Source organism: Ciconia boyciana, chromosome 6 (genome assembly GCF_034638445.1).
Source record: "Ciconia boyciana chromosome 6, ASM3463844v1, whole genome shotgun sequence".
NCBI classification, from domain to species: Eukaryota; Metazoa; Chordata; class Aves; order Ciconiiformes; family Ciconiidae; genus Ciconia; species Ciconia boyciana.
The window spans coordinates 43,271,426-43,298,038 of record NC_132939.1 but is presented as its reverse complement, the minus strand read 5'-3'; the positions used below and the strand labels follow the sequence as shown (position 1 = coordinate 43,298,038).

The 26,613-nt window shown below is 40.1% G+C and overlaps 2 protein-coding genes across 9 annotated transcripts in view; both read right to left on the bottom strand.

Moving 5' to 3' along the window:
- Positions 1 to 304: 304 nt before the first annotated feature.
- On the bottom strand, positions 305 to 12,726 carry PSMA6 (proteasome 20S subunit alpha 6). 3 transcript variants are annotated; one of them, XM_072864910.1, is made up of 7 exons: positions 12,704 to 12,726; positions 7,764 to 7,858; positions 6,939 to 7,020; positions 6,525 to 6,680; positions 4,435 to 4,613; positions 2,227 to 2,321; positions 305 to 513 (listed from the first exon to the last, which is right to left on the bottom strand). In XM_072864910.1, the coding sequence occupies exons 3-7, from the start codon at positions 6,952 to 6,954 to the stop codon at positions 456 to 458; spliced, it is 504 nt and encodes a 167-aa protein (XP_072721011.1). In that variant the 5' UTR covers positions 6,955 to 7,020; positions 7,764 to 7,858; positions 12,704 to 12,726; the 3' UTR covers positions 305 to 455. The 3 variants fall into 3 exon arrangements, with proteins under 3 accessions (XP_072721011.1, XP_072721012.1, XP_072721013.1); XM_072864911.1 differs by lacking the exon at positions 12,704 to 12,726 and adding an exon at positions 12,282 to 12,470; XM_072864912.1 differs by lacking the exon at positions 12,704 to 12,726 and adding an exon at positions 9,293 to 9,439.
- A 3,952-nt stretch (positions 12,727 to 16,678) lies between these two features.
- Positions 16,679 to 26,613, bottom strand: part of PRORP (protein only RNase P catalytic subunit) — a 54,944-nt gene continuing 45,009 nt past the window's right edge. For all 6 annotated transcript variants that reach the window (XM_072864301.1, XM_072864299.1, XM_072864298.1 and 3 more), the window contains exons 6-8: positions 20,979 to 21,127; positions 19,260 to 19,455; positions 16,679 to 17,584 (exon numbers count right to left, since the gene is read on the bottom strand). In XM_072864301.1, coding sequence (XP_072720402.1) covers positions 17,456 to 17,584; positions 19,260 to 19,455; positions 20,979 to 21,127 — 474 coding nt within the window. In that variant the 3' untranslated portion in view covers positions 16,679 to 17,455. The remainder of the gene's footprint in view (positions 17,585 to 19,259; positions 19,456 to 20,978; positions 21,128 to 26,613) is intronic.

Genomic DNA, 26,613 nt, shown 5'->3' with positions numbered 1-26,613 from the left:
CCTTCTTAATTTCCCCCCACAGTTAAACCAGTCATGTTACAAGCCTTTCAACATCAGGGCAAGAAGAGAACACATGTAAATGTAAGAATTATCTCAAGACACACAAACCACATAATCTGACAGAAAACTTTACACTAGGAGCCAAATAGCTCAGATGAAAAATACAGCGCAGAGTATAAAATTTCTCTTAAAATACAACTAAAAGGCAAGCAATCATCACAGAAAATTCAAAGTCATCAAGCCTTTTGATAAGAATTTCATAGAACTGAAAGTTAAAAAAATTACATTAAAAGGAGACACCAAGTATTTCAAAAACCTCTGTTTTATTTGTACAGAGTAAAATACATCATATAGTGAACATTGTTTTCCACCCATAATCTAAAGTCATTAGTAAGTGTTTTCTTTTCACCAAATATCCTGGCCAGAACCACAGACAATGGGAAGGAGAATGCTAATCAGTCTCTCTCTGCCAGAGCTACAAGGTGCACATCAATCTCTGCTTCTGTAAGGATCCTGAAAGAACAAAAAGAAATCTTAAATAGCTTAAATGATTCTTCCCCTTAAGCTCCAATATTACAACAAGCTCTAATATCTACACAAGTAAGTTTTATACAATATATCTTTCAGGCTTTTAAAGCCCCGCTGCCAGGGCCACAGGCCGACATTCCAATTCTTTTTGAAAAATAAAGGAAGAATCAAAGGCACTAGAGAGCAAAGAGGTAACAAATGGTAGAAAAAGAACAGGTAATTCCTCATGAGTAATACATTTGCAAGCTGGGACCTGGTGAGAAGAATGGGTATGGTAATTTGTATGATTACTCCAAGGGTGACACAGGTTTTCATAGCCCTCTCCCTCTGCTTGTTATCCATCCTTTCTGAAAGGGACATAAGACTGGTAAATGAAGTTTGGCAGAAAGCTAGCACTTGACTCTTGAGCAGCAGTAGCAAAGGGGTAATGCAGCTCCTGCATGCTTTCTCAAAAATGCCATGCTATTCTGTTGTCCTAAATACACACCACCAAATGCAAAAACACCCAACATCACCATGTCAACTTTAAACACATTAGGAAGCACTCAAAAGACTGCACTTGTAGGACCCAAAGTTTTGAAGCCTCTCTCCAGTCCCCACCAACAAAGTAGCTAGACTAAAGCGGCAGAGAACTTTTCTTTCCCACCTAGCTGTTCCTCTCTTTTTTTTTTAATTTAAAAAAAGTAATGAAAGACTACAGCAGAAATAACCGAACTCCTCTGCAGCAAGCCAGCCTTAACTAAATTTTAGGTAAGATATATCTAAAGGGTCTTTTTGCATTAACAAAAGCACCCCAAAACTTACTCTCCCACATTTCATGCATACTTCTGCAGCTACACATTATGTCATCAGAAGGCTGTCAAGGACACTGTAGCTGATGTGAGGTATGGCCCTCAACAGGAAGATTTCCAGGTGGTGTCTCGACAGATTGACCAAGTAACATTGCCGAACACAGTGCACCGCACTCAGATTCAGGCAATAACGGGGGAGGGAGGAAATTGCAGGTGTCTTCCTTTCATGCTAGGTGGGAATGCAGCGTACTCGGAAAGTAAAAGTTCAGCCAGTTCCAAATCACTGCAGTGATTTTTAAATCCAGGATCCTTTCATCTTGTCAAATTTAAATAGAATATTTTGAATCATACAAATTCATACTCTATTAACTATATACTGGAGATGTTAAAAACTGCTACAATTACAAGATGAGCAAGAGTCATTTAAAGATTCCATTTCAAAAAGGATTAAAAAAATTAAGGGACTTGCAAAATTTTCCCTAATATAAAACAGACTTTACTGTGTTAGTTGTTATGACTATGATTTGGAAGTGGGCTCCAGATACTAGCACAAATAAAAATTTTTATTCTTTTAAGCATGAAAAATCACCTAGACCAGATGTAATGACATTTTAATAATCACATAAAGCAAAACCCTTTCAAGAAACAAAAGACAACACTTTTCTCTACTGGATCCCTTAACCATGTCAAACATTTTAAAACTGTGTTAAGATATTGGTTTTTTTAAAACAGTGTCTTTTACCCCTACACATTTTGAAGAGTTACAAGTAAAAAATAAAACAACAAACCTCCAAAACTTCAGCTTCTGACATTTATCTTTTTCTCTATTTACCATTACACAAGAAGTTAAAACTAATTGCACACAACCAGAGAAACACACCAAGTTTTATCAATACTGATCACTTACCTGAATTTAGGATTTTCCACTGTAACTACACCAACTTCTATTTCTGAAGGTTTGAAATCAATGGATAGTACAGTAGACAGGCATGTTATTGCTGTCTGAAAGATGACAAAAAACCCTATCATTAAACAGAAAGCACTAAGGCTTTTTTTTTTTTTAATAGACATAGCATTAACAACTATCCTTCCTTCTAGTTTTAAGTTATTTCCTTCCATCTCAAAACCTCAGCTGAAAAGTTTCAAATAGTTTCCCTTGTCACAGAATACAGTCCCTCTCTGGTCCTCTCCCTAAAAAGCCAAATCTACAAAAACCAAAGGGACATGTCATTTTTGTAGCAGAAAAAAAAACCCACAACAAAACCAAGACCTTTTATCATGCAAAGATTAAAACCCCAGGTCCCAAGGACAGAACGTGCTTCATTAGTGGCAAACAAGACAGACACCATCATTACAGTCCAAGATTATTCAAAGCACACGTCGCTTGCGTAGCTTCCATTTTGGCCTTTCTTCTGGTAATTAAAAGTACGTTGGCTGTTTTTAAAAGCTGCATTTCATCATGGCTTAACTTTTTTTTTTCCATCGTAATCATCACCTGTTTCAAAAGATGTTCTTTGCAACCTCACTCATACTTAACCGTGCAGTAGGGCCATCATAATGCTAAAGATGTATTCCTAAAATGATGATTGAGCACAAAAAGAAGTTCCATAAAACAGCTGTGTAGCCAGATGCTTATCAAATCAGTTATTCTGACATGCTGGCATTTAATTCTGATCAGTAATGTGTTAGGAAGTGTAGAAAACCAAGGACTATATAGATGTCTTATCAGAAGACTGCCAAGTTGTTAAAAAAACCAAACCAAACCCAACAAAAAAATCCAAAACTTATCCATGGAGCATTACCTCTAACGCACCACAAGCTTTTAAAAAAAAGGCAGCATGTGTGTGAAGAACATTACAAAAACGTGATTCTTGCTTTTGCTTGAAAGACTTGCTTCTCCCTGTCACTGATGACTTTCAGAGTAACAGTGCCTGATCTACATTCACAATTTCAGCATTTTAACAAAGACAACAAAAAGGTATAGAAGCGCATCCAGGATTGGACTGGCAGATTAATGGCCAATTAAGTATTTGCACCATACCATGGAAGTTTTATGAATTAAAAACAAGAATATGAAAAGACTGTTTCATCTACCTCCAACTGCTCAACTAAGAGACAGGCACAGTATAATCGAGCAGTGTTAGAAAAATACATTTAATGTGAAAATTATTTAGCCAGGATTAAAAAAAGGGTCTCTGAGGGAATTCCAAGTACATTCAATTTCAGTATGCTATGATTATTCAACCCTCTCAGGATCTTCTCTTTAAAGGAATCATATATTAAGGAAATCAGTACTTATTAAGATACACATATAAAACTTATGAATTTATGCTGAAGAACTTTCCGTTTAAATGGTACTTTCACAGTACTTCAGAAATGCAGACTTCAGAAGTAATTTAGCTGAAGGTCTGAATCTGCATAGCATTCACATGTTACAATTCTCTGTTTAATCTTACAGGGGGGTCAATTGCTTAGGTGGTTATTCCTCATTTCAACTGCTGATCTTGTGGTGCAGGAAGCACAACATTATGAGAGAAGGCGGCCTGGCAAGAGAAACAGGTGGGCCATGGAAGAGGACTGTTTAGACAGATCTCTACAGTCAGTGTAAGTGAAAGAGTAAGGATGATTACAAAATAAGTTCATTGACCCATTTTATAAATGGGATACATTTTTATAACGGGCCTTGAACAACAGTTTTCACAGTAGGCATAACAAGTGGTGTTATATTTACTGAACTGACAGACAAGCACTACCCCGTCCTGTTTGACATGCTTTCTAACATGAAGATTGTTTTAAGTGCCACTAGAAGAAAATTGTACTGGTATCCCCAGAATCAAGCACTGTAGCAACCAACCACCAGCTACAGTGGGAGTGCTACAGTTATAGATTCTGCTTCAGCTAATGTAAAGCAGAAAAAAGCAGATTAGATGACTATTTAAACACTTGCCAAGTAAAACCATTTTCTGGTTGGAATAGCTATACTTGCTCTGGCAGCAATACAGAACTGTAAGAAAACAGGAAATGTCTTAACTGCATTCCTCTATATCACAAGCCTACATACACCATATTCATTAAAAATACGTTAACAAACCGTTATTTCCCTCTGCTGGCCTACCTCTACTGTTTGTTCGTATGTCCAATCAAATTTCTTCTTTACTTTCTTTTCAAGAAAACTGGTTGACTCTGTCTGTTTAACTCCTGCAGCTGTGGCCTTGAATCCACAATAGTAACCTGCCGGATCACACTTGTATACCTGAGGGCCGTGTTCTTCATCGATACCAATCAAAATCATACCTTGAAGAGAAAATTTGTTAATTTATTTCTTTCCCCAATTTTAACAATTTAATTCAACTGAAGAATAGAATAGATACTCCTCTCCCTTGAAACATGTGCATGCACAGCAATACATTTTTGGGAACCAGTCCAATACCCAGAGCTGTGATTTCTTCTTTATCTCTAATTTGCCATTTCTTACCAGCATCTCATTACCAGGTGTGCAACTCAGTTTAGTGCAAACTAGATTTCTATCATTCCCAAAGAAGGCTACTCATTAAACATAGAAACATTTCTCTCAGTGTGTAGAGAACCACAAAGTCAGGAAATACCCAAGTTCAATCCCGATACAAAGTTAACCCAGCCACAGTTCACTTCCTGTGTATTGTACGACACTTTAAAAGTGTAAACAATAGTTCTATTAACATATGCCTTTTACCAGAAAGCAACTTTACAAATATGTTGATCAACTTTAGATTTCCCGACTGTAATCCTGAGAAACGCTGCACTACATCCCTTTTCCTCTTTTCTTTAAAGGGAAAAAAAATATCTGAAATTAAACGTGGAAATATCAGAACATAAAACTGAGTCTTTGAAGACCGTTTGACTAAATGCTTTCAAGTTGGACAGGTTTCAAGTAACACAAACTGGTCACATCACTGAAATGCATCTGTGTTCACCCACACTTCTAGATTTACAGTTGTATAGTCTCAATATGCATATTAAAAATAACTCGAAAGCAATACTTTAAAAAAAAAAAAACAGAACAAGGTTGAGGTTTTAAATTATTTTCTCTTTACACTTGCATAACTTTTAACTAGTAGTTATAGCTGATAAGCTTCTGAGCAGCTATTACTACAACAGAAAAAAAAATTCCCATCATCTGTTCAAAAAAAGGTTAAGGAAACTTAAGAAAAACACATTTTCACTCATGTATTTTTTTAAAAAAAAAAAATCACTTTCCAGTAGTATCAAGGCATGGGAAATGCCAAGGGAAGAAAGAAACAATCATTCCTGAACATTACAAGCATACAAGCATAGGAAAATTGCCCCATCATGGAAACTGTGGCGCAACCCTGAACGTTACCTCTTTAGTGAGAAGTGCTAGTGCCTACTACGATTACGAGAAGTGATTCATCAATTCTGAAACTACTGTCCTTAAAAGAAAAAAAAAAAACCCAAGCAAAAAGAAACCCAGACAGAATGTTTAATGAAAAAGTAATTGAGGAAACATTAAGTCTTTTATCTCAGTTCCCGGACAGCCTAACAGCAGAGTTATAATTTGCTCACAGCCAAATGTAAGAGAAAAAACAAGTCAGAACCAACCTCAGAACACACAGATGACCAGGAATATCTACAAAAGACAACTTTACATGCTTTTTTTTTTTTTTTTTACTTAAGCTGCATTTGCTGTTATAAAATAAGACTGGTGTTGAAACGTTTGCAAGTGAAATATTTTTAAGCACTTCACTACATTATATATATCATGGTTAAGAGCAAAAATTATGCAGATTTTTGTCCTATACACACTACTTAGATAAAAAAGCCACAAAATCTGCACAAGCATAATTGCACTCTCCATATGCCTGTTTTAACAGTGATATTTACCCAGACACCGATAAAAGAGCATCTCCCATTCACAGACATCACTGTGCAGTGCAAACAGACTAGGCCCCACAAACTAAGGTGAAATAGTATCACATGTTTTAAAGAGGCTAAATCATTTACTCCAATTCAAATGCTGAGTCAATGGTAAAATCATGGCTCCAATTCAAGACTTCCAACTGCGCTCTCATTTGGCTGTTCATCCCTCTTATTCCTTCAGCTACATCCATATCTTGCACAATTTGAAAATGGGTAAGAATTTCTTATACTTGAAGTTGCAAGCTTCAACAAGAAACAGAAAAGATTAATTTAATATACTATACTTACAGCAACCAAGAGGCCTCATTTCAGCATTTTGTGTATAGACCTGAGAAATATCTGCAATCCTTTTACACAGCATATCCACAGGGATGTCATAGCCATACTTGTACTTCCAGTTAGCAGCCTCATAGCGGGCTCTCTGCACCTGGGATCTGCTGTCAGCTAGAGAGAAAGAACTAATATTAATTTCACTGAACATGTACCACATTTATTCCTAGCATTGCTTGAGAATGCAAATTCCAGGCCCAACTCTAAGTTGTCTTTAAATATACACATCAGAACTAGACAAGTTCTCCAAAACCAGACTGAGTGGAATAAATCTCCTAGAGCACTTATTTGTTCTATGGGATGTGAAGTTGGTGAACTACACAAAAAAATCTGACACACTTCAGATACTTAAAAAGATGGTGAATTAAATACCTGTCATTCCTGTCATCACACAGCCAATATTTTCAGTAATTCTGAATAAATGAGTCACTGTGTTGGAATCCAGTAACTTGTCCTAAAGAGGAAATAGAAATAATCTAATAGAAAACACTGTCCTTCAAGTACAAAAAAAAAAAGATAGACTCCGGATGCTCTGGTATCTACAGAAGAGCCCGAAAGAATCAACTAATAGCTAAAAATTGTCTTTCAGGCTCTCCACCGTTTACTGCTATAGGCATGTAAAGGAAGAAAGAGGAGAATAGGGAAGATAAAAAACCGCAATATTTGGAAAAGGATGACAGCTAGAGCATGACCAACATCAAATTCCTTTTCCTGCTGACAAAACTTTGAGAACACACATACAAAAACTTGCACTCTTATTGCATGCTGCCCTTCAAACGCAAGAATTTTCCCCCTTTGTCAACAATACATCACCACTGTGCTGAAACACTCATGAAAATCTGTTCTGCATGCTATTGGTATAACATTTTCTGAGTAGGAATTAAAGAAATCACTAAACTGATTATGGACCACTCAGCCCTCACAAGCCAGAGCAGTGTATGCATGCTAAAGTACAGCAGGACCAACTTCATATTTTAGCTTTATCCCTTCAACAACCACAGAGAAAACCAGTGAGGAAATGTACAATTGAGCACTAAATGGAGCTAGAACTTGTAGTAAGCAGAACAATAATAAGATATTCAATTCAAACAGCAATATGTGTCAATGCTAATAAATATAATATCAGTGTTGCAGAGTCTCACCCCCACCTTTTTTCTCATCCCCTTCCAGCCTCCCCCTCAAAAACAGACTACTTACAGGTACTTTCTTCTGTGTTACAATTACTGCAGAATCTTTCCCACGAACAGCTACAGACGTCAGTCCGCCTTGGTTTATGGCCTTAAAAGCATATTCTAGAAAAATACACAAAAGTTAATAAGAAACAATGTTAGAGATATTAGTACAAATAACTCGGACACACCTCCCCCAACACAGAAATCTCATCAAGTTCTGGCCTTTTTAATACTTTAATATTTGTGCAATACTTTGTGTCTTTAAGGTCGTTAGTACAATGCACACAAGAACTTTCTGATGGGAATTAAGTCACTGACTCTCTTCACAAAACCACTATCACTGCTTCCCTTCAAATATTTCTAATAATTTGCCTTTTTGTTCAGTTAGAATGCTTAACAGCAACATAATTTGTTTTAAAACAAGAAGGCTGTTCTGCTCTTGACCAAAACGGTCCAACCTAAACCTACAGTAACTGTAAATCCTTAAATAAGATTTTTTTAACATGCGGAAGTTTAGTATTTCAAGCACTACTATCACTGCAAGGATGTAATTTTCTTCTGTAGATTTTAACTGATACAGATGAAAACTGAAATGATGAACCAGGCACAGAAGATGGGTTTTAACCTTACTATCACATTTTCTGACTTGACGTTCAAACACCACAATGCTTTTATTAACTTTTTAAAATGAAACCTATGCACTTGCCAACTAAACAGCATTGTTCAGATAAACGTAACGGATTAAGATTTACTTGATGTGATCCATGAAATAAATTTCCCTTGATTAATAGTTTCAAAATCCTCAAGAGAAACAACTTTAAAAATCGTTTATCTGACAATATATGATAAACATTCAGAACTTTCTAATATCTGGTTGGGAGAAGGAAGTTTCAGACACTAGCTAAATGTAGATTTTTTTGTTAGCTTTGTGATTAAGACTGGAGTTTAGAACATGCCTAACCAACAGCACAGCAAATTGCTAAAACTATCTTCTAAAATAACGGAAGCAAGAAACTCAGCTGTTTTAAAAGCTGCATTCAAATCTATGGAAGAAACTGCACAACAGGAGAGGAATAATCTGAAAATGAAAACACGCATCTTGCAATACCAGGATCTCAATGTTCAATCTGCTGTTGTGGAAGGGCTGATTGCCATGTATTTGTGGCACTGTATTTATTACTCTCAGGCATCAGAGCATTTGCTGGTTACCCAAACATCCCATAAAGAATGTTCCCTCTTTTCTCTCTGCTAGATGCACAACTTCACTCACTTCTTCACTTACCTTCCCTGGGATGATCAGTGCTAGCCTGCAGCAAAGCACAGAACCCAGTGAGACATGAACTAGCACTGTCCACAAACTGGTCATGCTTGAAGCCCCAGGCCAGGGCTCTGCAACACTTGTTTGTTTATGTGTACAAATATCTGAAGGGAGGGTGTAAAGAAGATGGACAGAGCTAGGCTCTTGTCAGTGGTGCCCAGTAACAGGACCAGAGGCAATGGGCACAAACCGAAACACAAGGGGGTCCATCCAAACATCAGGAAACACTTTCTTACTGTGAGGGTGACCGAGCACTGGCACAGGTTGCCCAGAGAGGTTGTGGAGTCTCCATCCTTGGGGAATATTCAACGCCTGTCTGGACGTGGTGCTGGGCAACCGGCTCTAGGTGGCCCTGCTTGAGCAGGGGGTTGGACCAGACGACCCCCAGAGGCTCCTTCCAACTTCAACCGTTCTGTGACACTTGGGTGGGAAGAGGAATAGGTGCCTTCGCAAACTGTTTTTGCTCACAAATACTGACAACAAGGCTTGCTGAACTGCAGTCTCTTCTCGCCCTTCCTGTGACCATCTGCAATACTCAGTTTTCAAAGGGACAAGCCAAAAAGTGTAGGGGCTCTTACGCTATAAGAAATCCAAGTACATATATTGCTAGTGGTGTTTAAGCCTGTTTTGTGCTATGCAAGTATTTCAGTAGTACTGGGCACACATTCTTTCTGAAAACAGCAGTCCCTTGCTGTTCCCCAAATATGTCGGAACAATCAGAAATTTGAACATAATCATTTTCTTCACCTCCCAAAATTCCACTTAGACGAAACATCACTTTTGAAGACTGGAACTAATAGGTGGCAAGACAACACTGATACTCGGAAGAATTTCAACCACAGCAACAAGAAATATATATGAAATAACTGTTACTTTTCTAAAACGAGATTACTTCAAAGGCACAAAAGCTTTTTGAACTTTGGAAGCAGAAGACAGATCTAAGGCAAAGCACAGGCATTTCAGTCCAATATCACTACGCTGGAAATCTCTGTTCAGTGCTTCCAGAAAACCTTCCAGAAAAACCTCAAGTCTTAAGGCAGCCTTAAAGCAACACATGTCCATGCCCATCCTTGACAGCACCTAGTTAATCTGCATCCAGCACATGGACAAGGATGTACAGGATTCAAAAAGAATGAAAGACAGAAAGAAGCTAAATTCAGATATTTGACCACAAGCAAACACGAGCTTTCTGCCCATGCTGTGGCTAGATGCTGGCCAACAGAGATACTAGCGTGGCACCATGCCCGAGTTATCAGCCTGGCTGCGGGTAGAGTGAGCTCATACTGGCTTGAAGTTAACTATGCACACCTACGTATTTTTCTTCCCGTAGCATATAGGTACTCAAAATATCTTTAAGACAGCTTCAGGCTCTGTGCAGAGGCTCTCAAATACACATGCAGATACTTGCTTCTAAGACATGGGTAAAAGATATGGAGGTACTGCACATTTCTCACACATTAACCTAATTGCTGAATATACCCAGGAGGTAGAAAACCCAGGCTCAGTTTCCTCTTTGCTACAGGATGCAGAAACTGTTCCCAGCAAGTAGTACTGCAACACAGAAACAGCCAGAAAGGTGATGCAGATCAATCAGCCTGTTTTAATGGCAATGGAAGGTCAGAGCCCATGACTTGTCTATCACAGAGCCACTGACACCCTTTGTGAGGAAGTGCTGCCCCTACCATCCATATGCATAAGGCTTACTACGCAAGTTGCATACAAGCCCTATACACGCTCCAGGTATAGGACAGCACCTGTATGTAGGAATCTAGTACAGGTAACTTTCTACCTGTGTATAGACACCTACACACAGGCACTTTCCTAGTTGCTCCTTGGAGGAAGGACTGCTCGAGACTGGGCTGCCTGCTCATGAAGCCTATTCCACATAGCCTTCTTCCTGAGAAAAACTCCAGGGCAGACACAAAAGAAACTACTGGCTGCCACGGACAATTCATGCAGTCTGGTCCCAGCAACCTCCTTTCCTGGAGAACAGATGGATGTATGGCCACGCCGTGCAATGCACGTGCAGTGAAGCCACTGCAGCTGGGGAAAAGCCACTAAGCTCCAGTGAAAGATGGCATCAGGATGATGCTGCCAAAACAGTTCACCTGGCCCTGTTGTGAGGATCCTTCAGGAGCACTCTCAATGAACTGTCTGGCCAGACTGCGAGCTGACTATGCTGTTATAGAGTATTCTGCAGAAGGAGCACCACAAGGCTCTTCTGCAGAATCTGGTGCACTGTAAAAATAAGAATAAAAGATTCAGTGGCTTACAGAAGATGAAGCTAGGCTGCAGCTTAATTGCAGAATGGTTTAGTAGGGCCTGTAGCGATAGGACAAGGCGTAACGGTTTTAAACTAAAAGACGGTAGATTCAGACTATATATAAGGAAGACATTTTTTACGATGAGGGTGGTGAAACACCAGAACAGGTTACCCAGAGAAGTGGCAGATGCCCCATCCCTGGAAACATTCAAGGTCAGGCTGGACAGGGCTCTGAGCAGCCTGACCTAGTTGAAGACGTCCCTGCTCGTTGCAGGGGAGTTGGACTAGCTGACCTGTAAAGGTCCCTTCCAACCCAAACTATTCTATGGCTCTAAGCCTGGAAATAAAGGATGGTTGCTGCTATCTCACAGGCCATGATGTACAGAACATATGGCATTCAGGTGTAACGAGAGAGCATGGGTTACCTCCAAAACATGACTTTGTCACTCTGGCATACAGTGTTTGAGGCAGTTCAAGTCCCATTTCAAACAGCTATTGTAGTTCTCGGTTTCCAAAGAACAATGCTCATAAGTTTGGCAAGATAAACTGAAAGAAACAGCTTCTGGATAACTGTTAGTCTGGTCTTCAAGCATCTGAAATTAAACACCGTGAAATCACAGGAGGTGCCTCCCCGTGGCAGGGGACACTCGAGGGGGCCTACCCTGCTCTAAGCTTTCCTTATCTCATGCGAGAATCCCTTTCCCAGGCCCCGACGCCGGCAGGACCGGGACCGCAGCTGCTCCAGGCTTCTCCCCGCACACCGCGGGACCAGGCACGGCGGGAACCGAGACTCCCCGGCCACCGGAGGCGCCACGTTTCCCCCCTCCCTAAAGGCAGCCAGGCCCGGCGGAGCTTTTCCGAGCCGGTTACAGCCCCGCTCGGCAGGAAGCGGCGGCGGCGCGGGCAGGCCGGGCCCGTGACGGGGCAATTCAGCGGCGGCATCCCCGGGGCCGGACACCCACCGACTTGGTAGAGGCGGCCCTCGGGCGAGAAGATGGTGATGTGGCGGTCGAAGCCGGCGCTGGAGCCTCGGGACATGGCGGGCGCGGAGCGGGACGGCGCGGCCGAGGGGCTCACAGCGTGCAGGGCCCCACCGCTACCGCAGACAGGGCACCCGCCGGAGCACTTCCGGGTTACGCGCCCCGCGCAGGCGCCGAAATACACAGCTCGCGCACCGTCACGCTCTACCTCCCCCACTGCGCATGCCCGAGTACCGCGGCACTTCTCCCCCTGCGCCTCCCGCCCGCCTCCGCCGCGCCTCTGCCGAGCATGCGCACTAGGGCGGCTGGCCGCGGCGCGCGGACCAGGCGGTACCGGCGGCGGTACCGGCGGCGCCGCGGCCGGTGCGCAGCTGCGAGCTGTCATGTCGCGACACGTCACCTACGTCGTGAGCAAAATGCAGTCCTTTGCAGCACGGCAGCTATAACGCGTTGAGCCAGTGGGGCTGGCAGCCCGCCCCCTTCGGCTGCGTGGCGGACAGGCGGGCGGCAGCCGAGGGCGAGGCAGGCGGGCCCGCGGCGGGGGGCGAAGCGGGGAAGCTGCGGGCTGCCGGGCCGGTGAAAGGGTTTCGCGTTCGTGGAAAACCTCAAACACGTTCGACGTGTGTTCGAGGATACGCACGGAAATATCGGAAGACTGGAGAAAAGCAGCATGAGCTGTACAGACAGCCAGGAAAACAAAACCCCTCTTCGTTTTCTAAACAAAGTGTTTCCATGTGCTCTCTTCAATGAGTATAATTTTAAAGCAAAGAAATATACTGATCTCAAAAAAGATGTTTAAGATACTCATGATGAGTAATTGCTGCCGCAGCTGCATTATAGTGTGATGTTTAAACGACTAACTTTTTATCAGTGTCCAGTACAAAGGGAAATTCCCCAAATTCAGACTCATGAATGTAAGCTCTTTTTGCCTTTCAGCATCTTGGATTTCCCCTGCTCTTTGTGGGAAGGGTTTTTTTTAAAGCTGATCATTAAAAGAGTTGGAAAAGCTGTGTTTTGGTATCCACACCTCTATTTTCAAAATTATTATTAGATGAGCTTACTGTTTGTTGAAATAACAGATTGCAGGTGCATTTTGTGTATGCCATACATTAGAAGTCTGCTTTCTTGAATTTTTCAGTATACGTTTCCTTGCTTATTAATACTATGGGAGAATAAAATGTCTCACTATGTATTACGAGACCAGAGTTTGTCCCCTTCATTAGGGAAGCACTTTGTGGGCAGACATGAAATGTTTAAAGCTGTGATGCAAGCACTGGAATGCAGAGAACAGGAAAATGTAAGAATGTCTCTGCTGGGTCAGACACAGAGTCTGTCTAGCCTCATGTCCCGTCTCTGACTGTGGCCAAAAGTGGGTGCCCAAGGAAAAGCATTAAGACTACAGAGAGCTTTTAATGATGCACTCCCTGAATCCTCTCCCAGTCTCCAACTGTCTGGAGGGACTTCCCAAGGCAGAGATAGTGTCTGGTTATTTAATAACCCTTGCTGGTCTCCCCTTGAACTCACGTGAACTTCTTGCATCCATGACATGCTGTGGCAAAGAGTTTCTCAGCATAACGACGCGTTGTGTGGTTTCATCTGAAACCTCACCTTTTATCTGAACCTTCTATCTGCCGGCACTGTTTGATGCCGCTTTTGTACTGGAAGAGACAGCGAGCAATCGATCCCTATGCATCTCCTCCACAACACTCATGATTCTTACGACCTCTGTGTCTCTTAAGACCTCTGTTTCTCCAGGCTGAGGACTCCTACCCTCACAGTCCTTCCATGTACAAAGCTCTTACATTCTATAACACTGGAGTTTAATGTCAGATTTTTTTTCCCTTGAGAAAAAGGGGATGGGAAAATGGAAGTAATTATCAAGCATTCATCCAGATTGCCAAAAAGTAACCGAGAAAATATTTAAGTGTTTGGAATCAAAGATTCAATATTTGACTTAGACCAAGGAAAGAATAATAGTTGCTCAATACCATGCACACAACAGTGTGGAAGTCATGCTACTTTCAGGATATACTTTCCAGAAGTTTTCTCCATCTATGTAGCAATTTTGTCAGTTTACAAAACACAGTTTTGTTTCAGAAGAGCAATCACGTATTTTTGGTTTAGTGTTCATCACATCTGATCAACCCTATGAGAGTCAAAGTCTGTGTTGCAGGATCCTGAGGAAGACTGTTCTCACTGACATGTTTTTAACATAGTAAACAATAAGTGGGTGAGCTTGGAGATGAAGCTATTCACAAAATAGCTACAGTGCAGGCTGAATCAGTTCTGTCTTCCTCAAGTCTATCTTGCCAATGCGTCTCCGTCTCCATGGCACGTGGCAGGCTAAGCTAAGCGTTAGTTCCTTCTGATTCCTGTTCTCCTCACTCAGTGTGCTAGCAAAGGGCAGTCAGTGTCATTTGCCATGGTTTTGGGGGTACCAGTTGCTGCAATGTTTGGAGGACTTGCCTTTCTGGCATTCAGCGTGGACCCATTGATCTAATTAACTACTACCACACAGACATTAAAAATCCTTGGGTTTTTACTATACCACTGTATAAGCAGTAGCAGATGTCAAGTAGATCTGCTGGTAGATGTCAGTAAGCTTTGGTTTGGCTCTCGGGTTTATTGCCAATGAAACCCCCTAGAATTCCTTTTACATACTCAGAAGCAAATCCTCATATTCATTGTTATCTCTAAATTCCCTGTTTCAGTAATCTGAAATTTGAAGACTTACAGCAACACAAAAGGAATGTTATTTCACAAATATCTTAAATAAAATGCAAATAATTAACCTCAGACAGAACTGAGCCTCTGGAGACTGTACATCTACATGAACAGGTGGTATGCAACTGAAAACGTCTGTAGGCTGATCACTAATGTTTCCTCTTTGGTTCCAGAGAGAGGAGGCCATTAATTCCCTATAAGGAACTACAGTAAAGTGTATTAGCAGCAAACATAAGGAAAAAAAAAGTCACAATTCTCACACTAATGTTGGGACATCTTCCTGTTGTAAATTCCAGATTCTGTTCCATCTTCCCCTAAATACACTAAGAATGTGTATTTAGGAAGTGTTATTATTTAGAAGGTATTATGGTATCTCTGTAAGAACAGTTTTTGAGATGAAACCTAAGTGATCGATTAGGGCCACGTCTGTTCTCGGTCAAAAGGAAGTATAGGATGCATTTATTCCAGTTAGATGTAGATATTATGCATGTCTGTTAATGACCAGGGTGAGGTAACATACAAACTTCAATGGATGAACATGTCTGGCAATGAAATGGATAACCTGAAGGTGCAGTTTCTGGTCAGCTAAAGCTGACCTAAGGCAGAGCTGCAGGGGCCCACCTTCTGCAGCCTGACATTTCAGCCCCTCTCCCACACAGGTACCCGTACTTGCGCAATGGTGCTAGTTCCGTACGACGCCAATTTTGACCTAGCTAAAACAGATTTTTTAAAGCGCTTGCATTCAGCTGACTCAGCTCTGAATTGCTTAGGACTGCATGTCCACCAGAGATAGCACCAAATTGAGACTGTAACAGCACTGATTCACATCATCTTATGCTGTTGTGGAACTTCATACAGGGGGTAAATAACCCTCATACAGAGCAGTGGTTGCTTACTAAGCAGTCCTGTACAGAAGACACTTACTTTAAAGCGGTATTTGCATTTGCAAGGAGATGTGGCAGTTCTCTGATTTACAGAATTGTAAAAACAATCTTCTGACAAATTACAAGTAAATTGGTTTGAGGAGTGAGAGAAGATCCAATCTCTCTGCTTTCCCTGGCAGACTCCAGAAAGCAGGTGACGTATAGGAGCTGGCATGTTCTGTCAGAAAATGGGTCTGTGATGAATGCTACCAACAACACGATGAATTTAAAACCAAGGTTCTAGGTTACCTTAAGAGGTATCCAGCTCCTCTACACTTTCTGCACAGTACCTGAAGGACATGACTGCATGCAAATCACACCTGCCGGTTTACAAACTAGGAGTAGAAAAAGTGTCAGGATAGCTCTCTGATGTGAAAAAAAATACCAGGGAACATGCTTGAACGCTAAGAGTCCCAACAGAGCTTGTCATGGGACACTGCAAAAGCTCAGAACTGCAAATACTATACAAAAAGATCTGTATGATTCAGCTCAGTTTCATAGGATTTTTCAGTGTGCAAGACAAATGTGACAAAAACATGATCTTTCATCTGAGATTAATGTGGAATTTCCATGTTTTTTTGGGGAGAAAAGTTTGCATTAAAGTGATAAGTGCAATAAATGAACACGTTTACCATATAAGCCCTTATAAACAGTAACTCAGAACACTTTTCCTGCAATATACACTATTTTTCTTGCTTTATTTATAACTTGGGATAGGTTTTATAAAACTATCTGTGCAAAATTCAGTTTTGTCCTATTACTGCCTGTAAGAATTTCTAGTTATGATCAATTTTGGTTTAGAAAATTCATGCATTTCCATAAGCAAACTATTCCAGTGACATGAAATCCTCTCAGAAGCAGTAAATTTAGGAGTGTGAAAGAGCCACACAATATCCCACTGTTTTTTTCCTAATTCTTCCAATCAAAATCTTAATATATGTTGCTACAATAAATCTTTTGCATTCTATGTGATCAAATGAATTCTAGTTAGTCTGAGGAATTATTAAGGCTATGTGTGTCTGGCAAACAGTAAACATACCGTTTGGCCCTGTTAGCTCCATTTACTGGCTATAAAAATTGTGCAACACTGTTGCAAGGTCAGCCGTGCCCATTTTGAAGGTACTTTGGCAGTTCTGCTTAATTTCTTTGAAGTACAGAGTTTATGAATTTCAGTGTAGATTAAAAGCTTGAGCAAAAAAAAAGATTAAAAAAATACAACCTGAAATTCCAAGAGAGAAAAACAAGTTTTAATTCAAATCACATTGAGAGGCTAGAGAAATTGCCTGTAAAGATGGAAATAATGGACCTAATTCATCCCTGCTGGACCACCATTTATGTTAACAGATTTACTGCAGGAATGATTTTGACAAAATGCAGTTACTGAATTTTCTTTAGTTGTAGGCCTCACACATTAATCCCGTAATTGTACTGTTGAGTTCTCCTAGTCAGCAACAGTGACTTAAAAAAAAAAAAAAAATGCAGCTTCAGCTTGTGCAATTACATTCTTCATCATTTCTGCTGAATGCAGAGCCATTTTCTTGGTACTCGATACGAATATTTTTCCTCAAAAATGTCTTTATAGGGGATATGCCATGTATCACCTGTAGTCTGTACCACACAGTCATAACGGAAAGCAGGCTGTTGGATAAAGACAGATAAAAACATTTTTTTAGACTTTACACAATATATTACTAAAATACCAGTTATAGGGAGTTGTAACTTCCAACACTTACCTTAGAAATCTCCATAGATTCATGTCTATAACAACTCTCATCTATTTCCTTACACCAAACAAATTCCAAATTTTAGTACTGGAGGAAAAACTAAAACATCTTTTACTAGGAGTCATTATAAATGGTTAAAATTCCGTCTTCAATCTCCACCAGATAATAGTGATTTGAACATAATCCATTCAATTTCTAGAAATACCAAAATGATCGTTTTTCTGTTCAGTTAAATGAAATCTTATGGGAATTAACTCAGGATGTGGAGTTTATAGGCTTGAACTGATAGGATTTAATGATATTAATGACATCTTGTGTCTGTTCTTCCAGTGTACCTCTTCACAAAACTGACTTGCTCTGTGCTGAGGAGGATGTATGAGAAGGGTTTATCACTAACACTTTCAAGAGCATCTAGTTGAACAAAATATAATAAACTATTTTTCTGGTCTATTATGTTACAGGTATACTAACTCAACATACATAACACAAATACAAAAGAAACATTACTGGTTGGCAATTATGGTTCTCAGAACATACTATCACTCTGTATGTATAGTCCTGGAAGTCTACTTTCCCATGACAGCTTCCAGAATAACCTAGAAGACAGTTATGACTGGGAATATCAATCATCCAAATCACTTGTATGGGAATTAAGATGTGAAAATTACTAGCCCTTTCGTACAAAAGAAAGAAACAAGGTGTAGCTAAAGCTGTGTTACTCAGGTAACCCTACATTAAGTATTTGCTTCCATAAAAAGAAATGTATATATGGCAACACTGAATGAAAGGCTGTCGTTCTTGTAAGCCTATGGTCTTCTATCTCTATGGTCTGTTTGTAATGACGAGTATTATTTTACAATTTTAACCAGAGCAGCAATAAAATGAATCTGCATAGGTGCAGTATTCCTTTAAGTAGGCAATAACAATGCACACAGACCAGATAACAAAAAACTGCATGATATGAAATGTCACATGATTAATTTTTCCTTAGAAAAATCTTAAAACAGCTGCACTCCAGTTAAGGTACTGTTCATGACTCACAAGGATACATGTCTCCTAGACAAATAACAGTAATATTCTAGCCTATGCTAGATTATAAACGTCACTGTTCTGGGCTTTCCTTCGTGAAGCTTTATACATACATTAAGCTAGTATTACAGTGAATACTGAAATACCTGTATTTTCCTGCTTCTTTAAATTAAAGATGAAAGAAATTCTATTGTAAAAGTAGAAGCATGATATTTTATAATAGTGCTACAGAGGAGAATAAGGTATTTCAAAGTTTAAAATAAATGAAAAAATATTGGCACTTATGTTTTACAGCACTGGAATGATTTGTATACACAAACATGCACTTACATTTACATTTTAAACATTTAGGCAGCATTTATTGTCTTTTTGACAGTTTTCATGTTTGTGGCATGCTTTGTGAATACAGTGAATTTTCAGTTAGCATGGGAGTTTTGAGCCCAATGGTACAAATTCATTTCTTAAGACTCCAGCAAGAAACTTTTGGCTTCCAGAGTTTGAAATTGTGTATCTTTAATGAATATGCTCTGTGTGCTTTCTGATTGCAGCAGAAAACTTACCAAAAAATTTATATGCTTTCCTTCTGCAGAAGGGGAAAACACTATTTGGTGTCCACGCTGCCACTTACGGAACAGATGACGCGTCAGACTGTCGGAAAGACAAGCCTTGTGATCCCGGAGGAAGTCTCTAGTAACAAACTTGCAATGCTTGCCTGATCGAAGAGTGGCATATAACAAGAACGCATCATCTTCAGAGCTTAACAAAACAAATGGAAAAGACAGACGTCATTCACAAGGCAAAGACACACGTCATCCCAAGCAGGAAATGGATCAAATGCTGATCTGAGATTTATTCATCAGCAACACTGAAAATTCCCATCACTACTCTAGTTCCCTGGTAAAATAAAGAACTTCTGCTTACCACAGGGCACGAAAAGTTAGAGTGCAATAAAAATTAATTGCATGCTACACAGAGCATTCTTTCCTCCTATCACAATCTGATAATAAAACAATATAATCTTTTGCCACATGACTTAACAGTGCTATGTGGAACAGAACTGCTAAAACTCATAAGGGTAGCCCCAAAACTTTGTTGGAATACAAACAATCATCACAACTGATAATAAAGTGTAATGTAGGCAACAGTACAGATCTGTGAATCTTTGTCTTTACATGGGTAAATATACTTCCAAAACATACTACGATTATTTGGAAAATATATTCAACATTAGTTGCTATTAAACTGAAACACTTTTAGGGGAAAATCTCTAAAAATACATTTATAGTGGGCATGAGATACCCTATACCTAGAGAAGCTGAGCAGAACTTTGCTTGAAACCACTTTTTGATTGCTGTGAATTACTGTAGTAATAAGTGACAAGACACAAGATTAGCAAGGATTTCCAACCTGGGGTAACAGAGTTCCCTTTGCTGGTGCTCAGATAGCAGGAAAGAAAGCAATGTGATTTAACAGCAAAGAGAAAAAGAGCCGGAACTGGAGAGGGGATGGAGAACATCTGAAACAAGGAGGCAGAGAGAAGAGACTTGGACTGGCTGTTGAGACAAGGAACTTGGTCAGAAGTTCTGGGAACTGGGATCACAGAAGAAACGGCAGAGACAGGTGAAGGATCAACAGTGCCCAACTCAGATGGTGACTAAGTGGAGCTGGAACCAAAAGAAAACTGAGACTCATTATATGAGGAAAGCAGCACAAGGAGAGGGGACACTGAGGCGGAGGCAAGTACCTAGTTTAGAGACAAGGACAGGCTTGACTGGGCAAGAGCGAGGGGGTCGCACTTCTTAAATTAGAGAGGCAGAGGGTCTATTTCCACTCACAGAAATATTCTCCTCCGGGAGCAGCAAGGAAGTCAGCGCTCCAGACACTCCACACTCCTGGGCTACCAAGCAACGCTGGCCAGGCATAAACTTCATCTCCCCCCATGCAGGGCTAACACAGCAGACCACAACTGTATGCTGATGCTATCAGGTATTCTGTAAGTTCAGGCCACTGTGGTCTTGGCAGCAGTTTTTAACAGTTATAAATCCTAATAAACCATACGGATGTCAACATGATTCTAAGTGATGAAATTCTTCATAATGCAACTTTTAATATGGATTGTTTTTTGAAGCAAGTATAGCAAGGGATATGTTTCTCTTTCACGCATACAGAGCTGGAGATACTAGTAATGGTACTAAAAACCACAGATGTTTATACTGATTTAAAATGCACATAAATCAGGTGTTGATCTCCCTTACATTTAGCCATTTTCTTAAACTTACATATTTTCAGCAAAGAAGAAGTCTGCCTTATTCTGCATCTCCTTCATAATCTCTCTTTTCCAATTTGAAGAGTTAATCAGCATGTGTTTGCGTCCCAGCACAAGTAACCGGGCATTGTCTTTTGCCAGGCAGTTGACAGCATCAAATAGCTGCAGAAAACAAAGCAAAACCAAAGATTTTCCTAGCTGTAAAAACAGACTGTCAGAAAACACTTTCACATCTGTGTCTCAGCTAGTGGGACTTCTAGCATACCCCCACTTCCCACAGTTCTTAAATGCAATACAAATTAAGTAGGTAACTAATTTAACTCCCTAATGACAAAGAAAAAAATCCCAAAAAACCAATTCATTGTAGGAAGCTGCTCTCAAACACACAGACAATACATTGCTATTATAAACCTTTCCCAGTTCCTGCAGCTTGAATGACGTGAATGAACTCAGGAAGAGTTGTATGGAGATTTCAGAAATTCAGAGTCAGCTGAGGGAACTGAATCACATTGTGATTTCAGTAATACCTACTTTTGGAAATGATTCAGCACTGAAGCCTTTGTTGATATTAGAGGAGGACGGAGCTCTAAACCATACTGCTTTTCCAGCCCCACCTATTGTCGAAATTAGAGAACTACCTGTAATCTGGGCTGCTCTGTGGGGAAGAAGCAAGCAGCAGTAAAAGGAAATCTGTGACCTCAGGATTAAGGGTTTATGCAAGCCACATCCAGACTAGCCTCCCACTTATGAACCAACATCCTGAGGTGGCAAATCCACTGCTATGCCAGCTTCTCTTCAGAGGGACTTTTCACCAGCCTCTTAGGGCTGTGCCTGTTCAGCAATAAGTGCTTCTCAGGACAGGCACTTGTGCCTGTGGCTTTCCCTCCCCACTGCACCCAGACAGAGCTCATGGAGGGCAAAGGTTCTGGCTTTCAGCATCCAGTTTTTATTACTGTGGAATGCTCACAAAGCAATGGCATTTCAATTTTGCCCAGAAAAAGAGAAGAACTGTTTCTTGAGACTGAAGTGTCATGTTTGAAGGTCAAGGGCAGTATGCTCAACCTCCAGGGAAAGGTGTTTCCTAATTTTTACCTGCATTTGCTGCCACTATTTGTCAGTATACAATCTCCTGATTTTTCTCTAATCTCTCTTCCTGCTTTTCTAGCTATTCCCTCTTCCCCGTTACCTCCTGTCCTGCAATACCTCCAATTGCCCTTCTCCTTCTCTTGCTCTTTCCCCTCCTTTCCCTCCTATTTGTGATCCTTATAATTTGGTATCATTATCTTTTGTTTCCGGGGCTAGAAAGAATTGTTCTTCTAACTCTTGGGTACAATTTTACAATGCATTTACTTGGATCTACCTGCAAGCAGCAGTGGAAAGGGGTGGTCCCACTCTATCCTCTCTCGAGCTGCACATTCCCACTACTTCTGTTGCATCAGATCTAACAATGTCACAACTACCCACGAGCTCACTGATCCAACAAAAGACTTTTTTTTGGCAGGGTTGAGCTTGCAGCCACACAACTGATAGACCTGAGTCAAAGGCGATGACTGATGGCAACGCATCGCTGGAGGTGGTGAGGACAGGAAGTGTGGGACTGCCCCTCTCAGCAAACGACCTGCAGGTGGATCAAATTCAGTATGCCATGAATCTGGATCTGAGAGAGGAGGCCAGAAGATTTTCTATGTTAATTTTAACTGTTGACCTATAAGCTGCTGTTACCAGCATTGACTGAGGGACTGAAGGCTCTGTTTTCATGGAGACACAGGGTCTCGGTGCTAATGCAAAGCACAAGAGCCTAACAGTACCTTTCAGAACTGGCTTCCTGCTTCCAGGAGATCATGCTGGACACCTGCTATTTGTCTGCATGCATACAATCTACTTTGCCCTGGTTAAAACAAACAGGACATAATGGGAGCAGGAAAAGGCCAAATGCAGTAATTTCTGCCTATAAAACAGCAGGTAAAAATAAAAATGGCATTCTCCCCATTGCATGCCCCGAATCTTTGGAGATACGTTTCAGAACTCTTACTGGAACACAGAATTGAAAGATACAAACAAAAGCCACCATTTTTATGTTACTGGAAGGCTTTCAAAGTAACTTTAAGTAATAACATATCTTCTTGTCTGTCACATAATTTATTTGATTATTAAATTATGAGGTTATTAAAGATGGAAAAACTGAAGTTCAGCTTTTCAATGTTGACATTTCTTTTTGGAATGTCTCATCTGGGCAGCAAAAACTGGCTCATCAATTTTACTTGCTTATAGTCACTTTTATTTTCTGGTTCTCATGCATTGGCCCAGTCCTGCAAATAGTTGGATACAAATACCAAAGGAGAATTAAGTTTGTTAAGCTGTGTTCATTAACCTTAGTGAAAGCTGGGAACATACCTACTACATTCATATACATTTTCATGTAGAGAAGTCAACGGTAAAGAAATATCAATCATGAGTAATTTAAGCAACCCCTTACAAATTCCAAATGAAAATACTTTCTCTTCTTGTCTAATTATTTGCTCCATTAAGGGAAGGTTAGCAGAAAGTCACGTGGAAGAAAAAAGTTCAAAAATTTTTCAAAGAACACTCCAGAAACTGATTCCACAAAGTCTAAAATAAAAAACTTGACAGCAAGAGCGTCCTGATGGGACAAGAGAAGAAACAACTCCTAAAAGCAGACTATGAGTCAAAAAGAGTCTCAGGAACAGAGCTGCACTAGTGGTACTGCAAAGAATTGCCAGTATTTGAACTGCTGGAGTTCACCCCCAATAAAAAAAGGAAACACCTTTTAATTACACTTATGATTCAACACAAAGGCAGCTGGACTTCCAGATACAGATTGGTCAATTGGGGCTATTCCCAAGTTTATAAAAAACTTAACTGGTTTGGATCCAGCTCCGTTAAGTCTGTCTTTCTGAAGGTTATAACCAGTGTCACTTTGTACCTGTTAGTCATATGGACTTTCTTCTCCTACATATTATTAGCATATGAGGTTCTCTAGTATGAAGTGCTTCTGGGAAAAAATTGAGGGGTTGGTATAAATCAGCTACAGTTTTGGCAATGGAAAAACTCAATACAGGCTTAAATCATAATAAAATTAATGGGAAACGCCATGAAAAAATTTAGAAACTCCTGCTTGTGTAACAGCACACTCTCTCTCCTCTACTTACCACAAAGATTAACCTTTACTTATACAACTAAAACATAGAAGATAGACATTATTTTTGCTTTCACAAGATAAAAATAATTTTGTTCTGCACACTCCCTTGCCTGATGCAACTTTACTAAAGAGCATTTTATCTCATTTTAGGCTTGGGCGATTAACAGGGGTGGTCTACAGGGAGTCACAGAACTTATGTGGGGGGTTTCCTAAGTGTGTCTACTCCCACGCCTGGCTGCTTCTCAAGAAAGGAAGATGTGAGACACACAGTAACACTTGTTTCAGTCATAGAGGAAACTGAACATAATACTGTTAACAAAAAAACAGCAGTAGTGATCTCTCACTTAAAAAGACATGAATATTTTATTAATCTAGTATTTCCAAAAGCTACCTAAAAATTACTGTTATCTGCCATTACACAATGCAGATATGCTATATGCGATAAGCTCTATGCAGATGCACCCTTTGAATGTTCCCACATTGTTTAGGCAGCAAATGTCAGATGCTCAGTTGGATAATCTGTTCAAAAGGCAATCTGTATAAAACATTAAAAAATATACAACACACACGCATTCCCTATGCTATTCATTTGCTTGAGAATGAGGATTACAAAATTAGTGAAAGAATGACCTTTTATGAATATTAGTATCTTTCAAATTTGGACAGCAGAGCATATAACAACACATTTTCTCTGAAAACAGGAATTATAAGATGCCATTTTGTACAGAATGGAAAATAAGCATGGTTAGACTGGCTGCTTCAATTCATATGGCAAGATGTGTCTGCGGCAGAGTAGCAAGAAATTGTGAATTGCTGCTGTTCCACACAAATCACTGGCCACACAACAAGGCTCTAGAAGTACTACTGGATTATATAGATAACTAGCATTGCATTGAATCTTACTTTCTTTTCCTCTGGCAGGGCACATCAGGATCCATGTTTCTTTCTGAACTACACAGTCATTTTAATCAACTATTTGTGAAGATCACTAGATCCTTCTCCAAGAAACTCATGCTCATTAGCACCTGATGAATACGTTCTGTTTGCAATCTCTTTCATCATTTATCAGTTACATTTAAATTATTCCTGTGCTGTCCCAGTCTTTGATTAATTAGATCTTTCTCAAGCTTCTCCTAAACCTTAACATTTTACTTACAATGCAAACAACTTTGTGTTCACAGCACTATAGCAAACAACTCTGATGAAGCCAGGGTGCAGCCACAAAGAAGTATGAAACTACACACAGATCAAGGGAAGAGTCAAGACCAGCTGTTCACAAATGTATCAAGTATCTCGCAGTGTGGTTCTTCTAAGTACACTGCTAATAGTTTTTATATGATTTTTTAAATTATTAAAAATAATCCATAATTAAGTGGATGTATGTATCCAGTGTGCATGTTCTGATTTCTGCACCGTAATCTATGAATCAGTGAAAAACTAGCACACTTGTACAAAACTTTGGCTGAGTGTATACATTTATCTTTCCTTGGGACAGTCCCAGAGATATGAGCTACTTCCCCACACGTAAATGAGTTCTTTTTTGTTTCTGCAGCAATGCCATTTTATGGAATTTCCCCTCCACCACCAAGCTCCTGCCCTCATATCACAATGCACCTTTCGTTTTTTTTCTGTTGTGCTGATATAATCTATTTGTTGGGCCATGTTGTCAACCAGATCACGGCACAATCACAACTGCCTCACATACCAGGGCAGGAACTTCTGGATCAGAGAAGACGGAGCAAAAAGAGGTGGGGAGGCAGAGCAGTAGGACAGAGAATGCATACTCCACAGAATCATGCTGATGTTGAACTCCTCATATCATGTAAAAAGCCTGAGCTTTGCAAATATGAAATAAAGCAACCGAAAATGCTGTAACTGTTAGTTTTACATTTTAAAAATCAGCAAGTTATATCTTAAAAGAACCACTTTTCAGGTAAGAATAAATATTAACAGTTTCCCATCAGAAGTGAACTTTTCTATACAAATTCCTGGAAATAGTTTTGCAGTGACCCACATTCACAATTCTGCACAATTTAATGGGGATCAAACAAAGGAGTTAAGCTGGGAGAGCAGGGAATCCTTGTCACACTGCAAGATTAATCCTCATTCTTTAAATTTCACAATGGCCTTATGAAGTAAATGCATAATTACATCTCCATTTTACACAAGTGCATAATGGAGCACAAGGAAGACAGAACAATTACCTCATACAAGGAACTATGAGCAGAGCAGGATACAGATTTATTAAGGCTTCACTGCCAGTCACCTGTTCTGATCACTAGATCACACTGTGCCACGAGTCCCAGTTTCAAAGGTTACCTTGCTGCAGGACAACCCTTCTCTTTGGACACTACTGGTGTTTTCCCACTTGTCAGATGGAAAACCCTTAAACACTGCTGCTGGGAGGCACCCCATTCAGTGACTCAGCAAAATGTGGCTCACCTGTACACAGATATAGCATGAAGAAGTAATCACCCAAAAAAAGTTT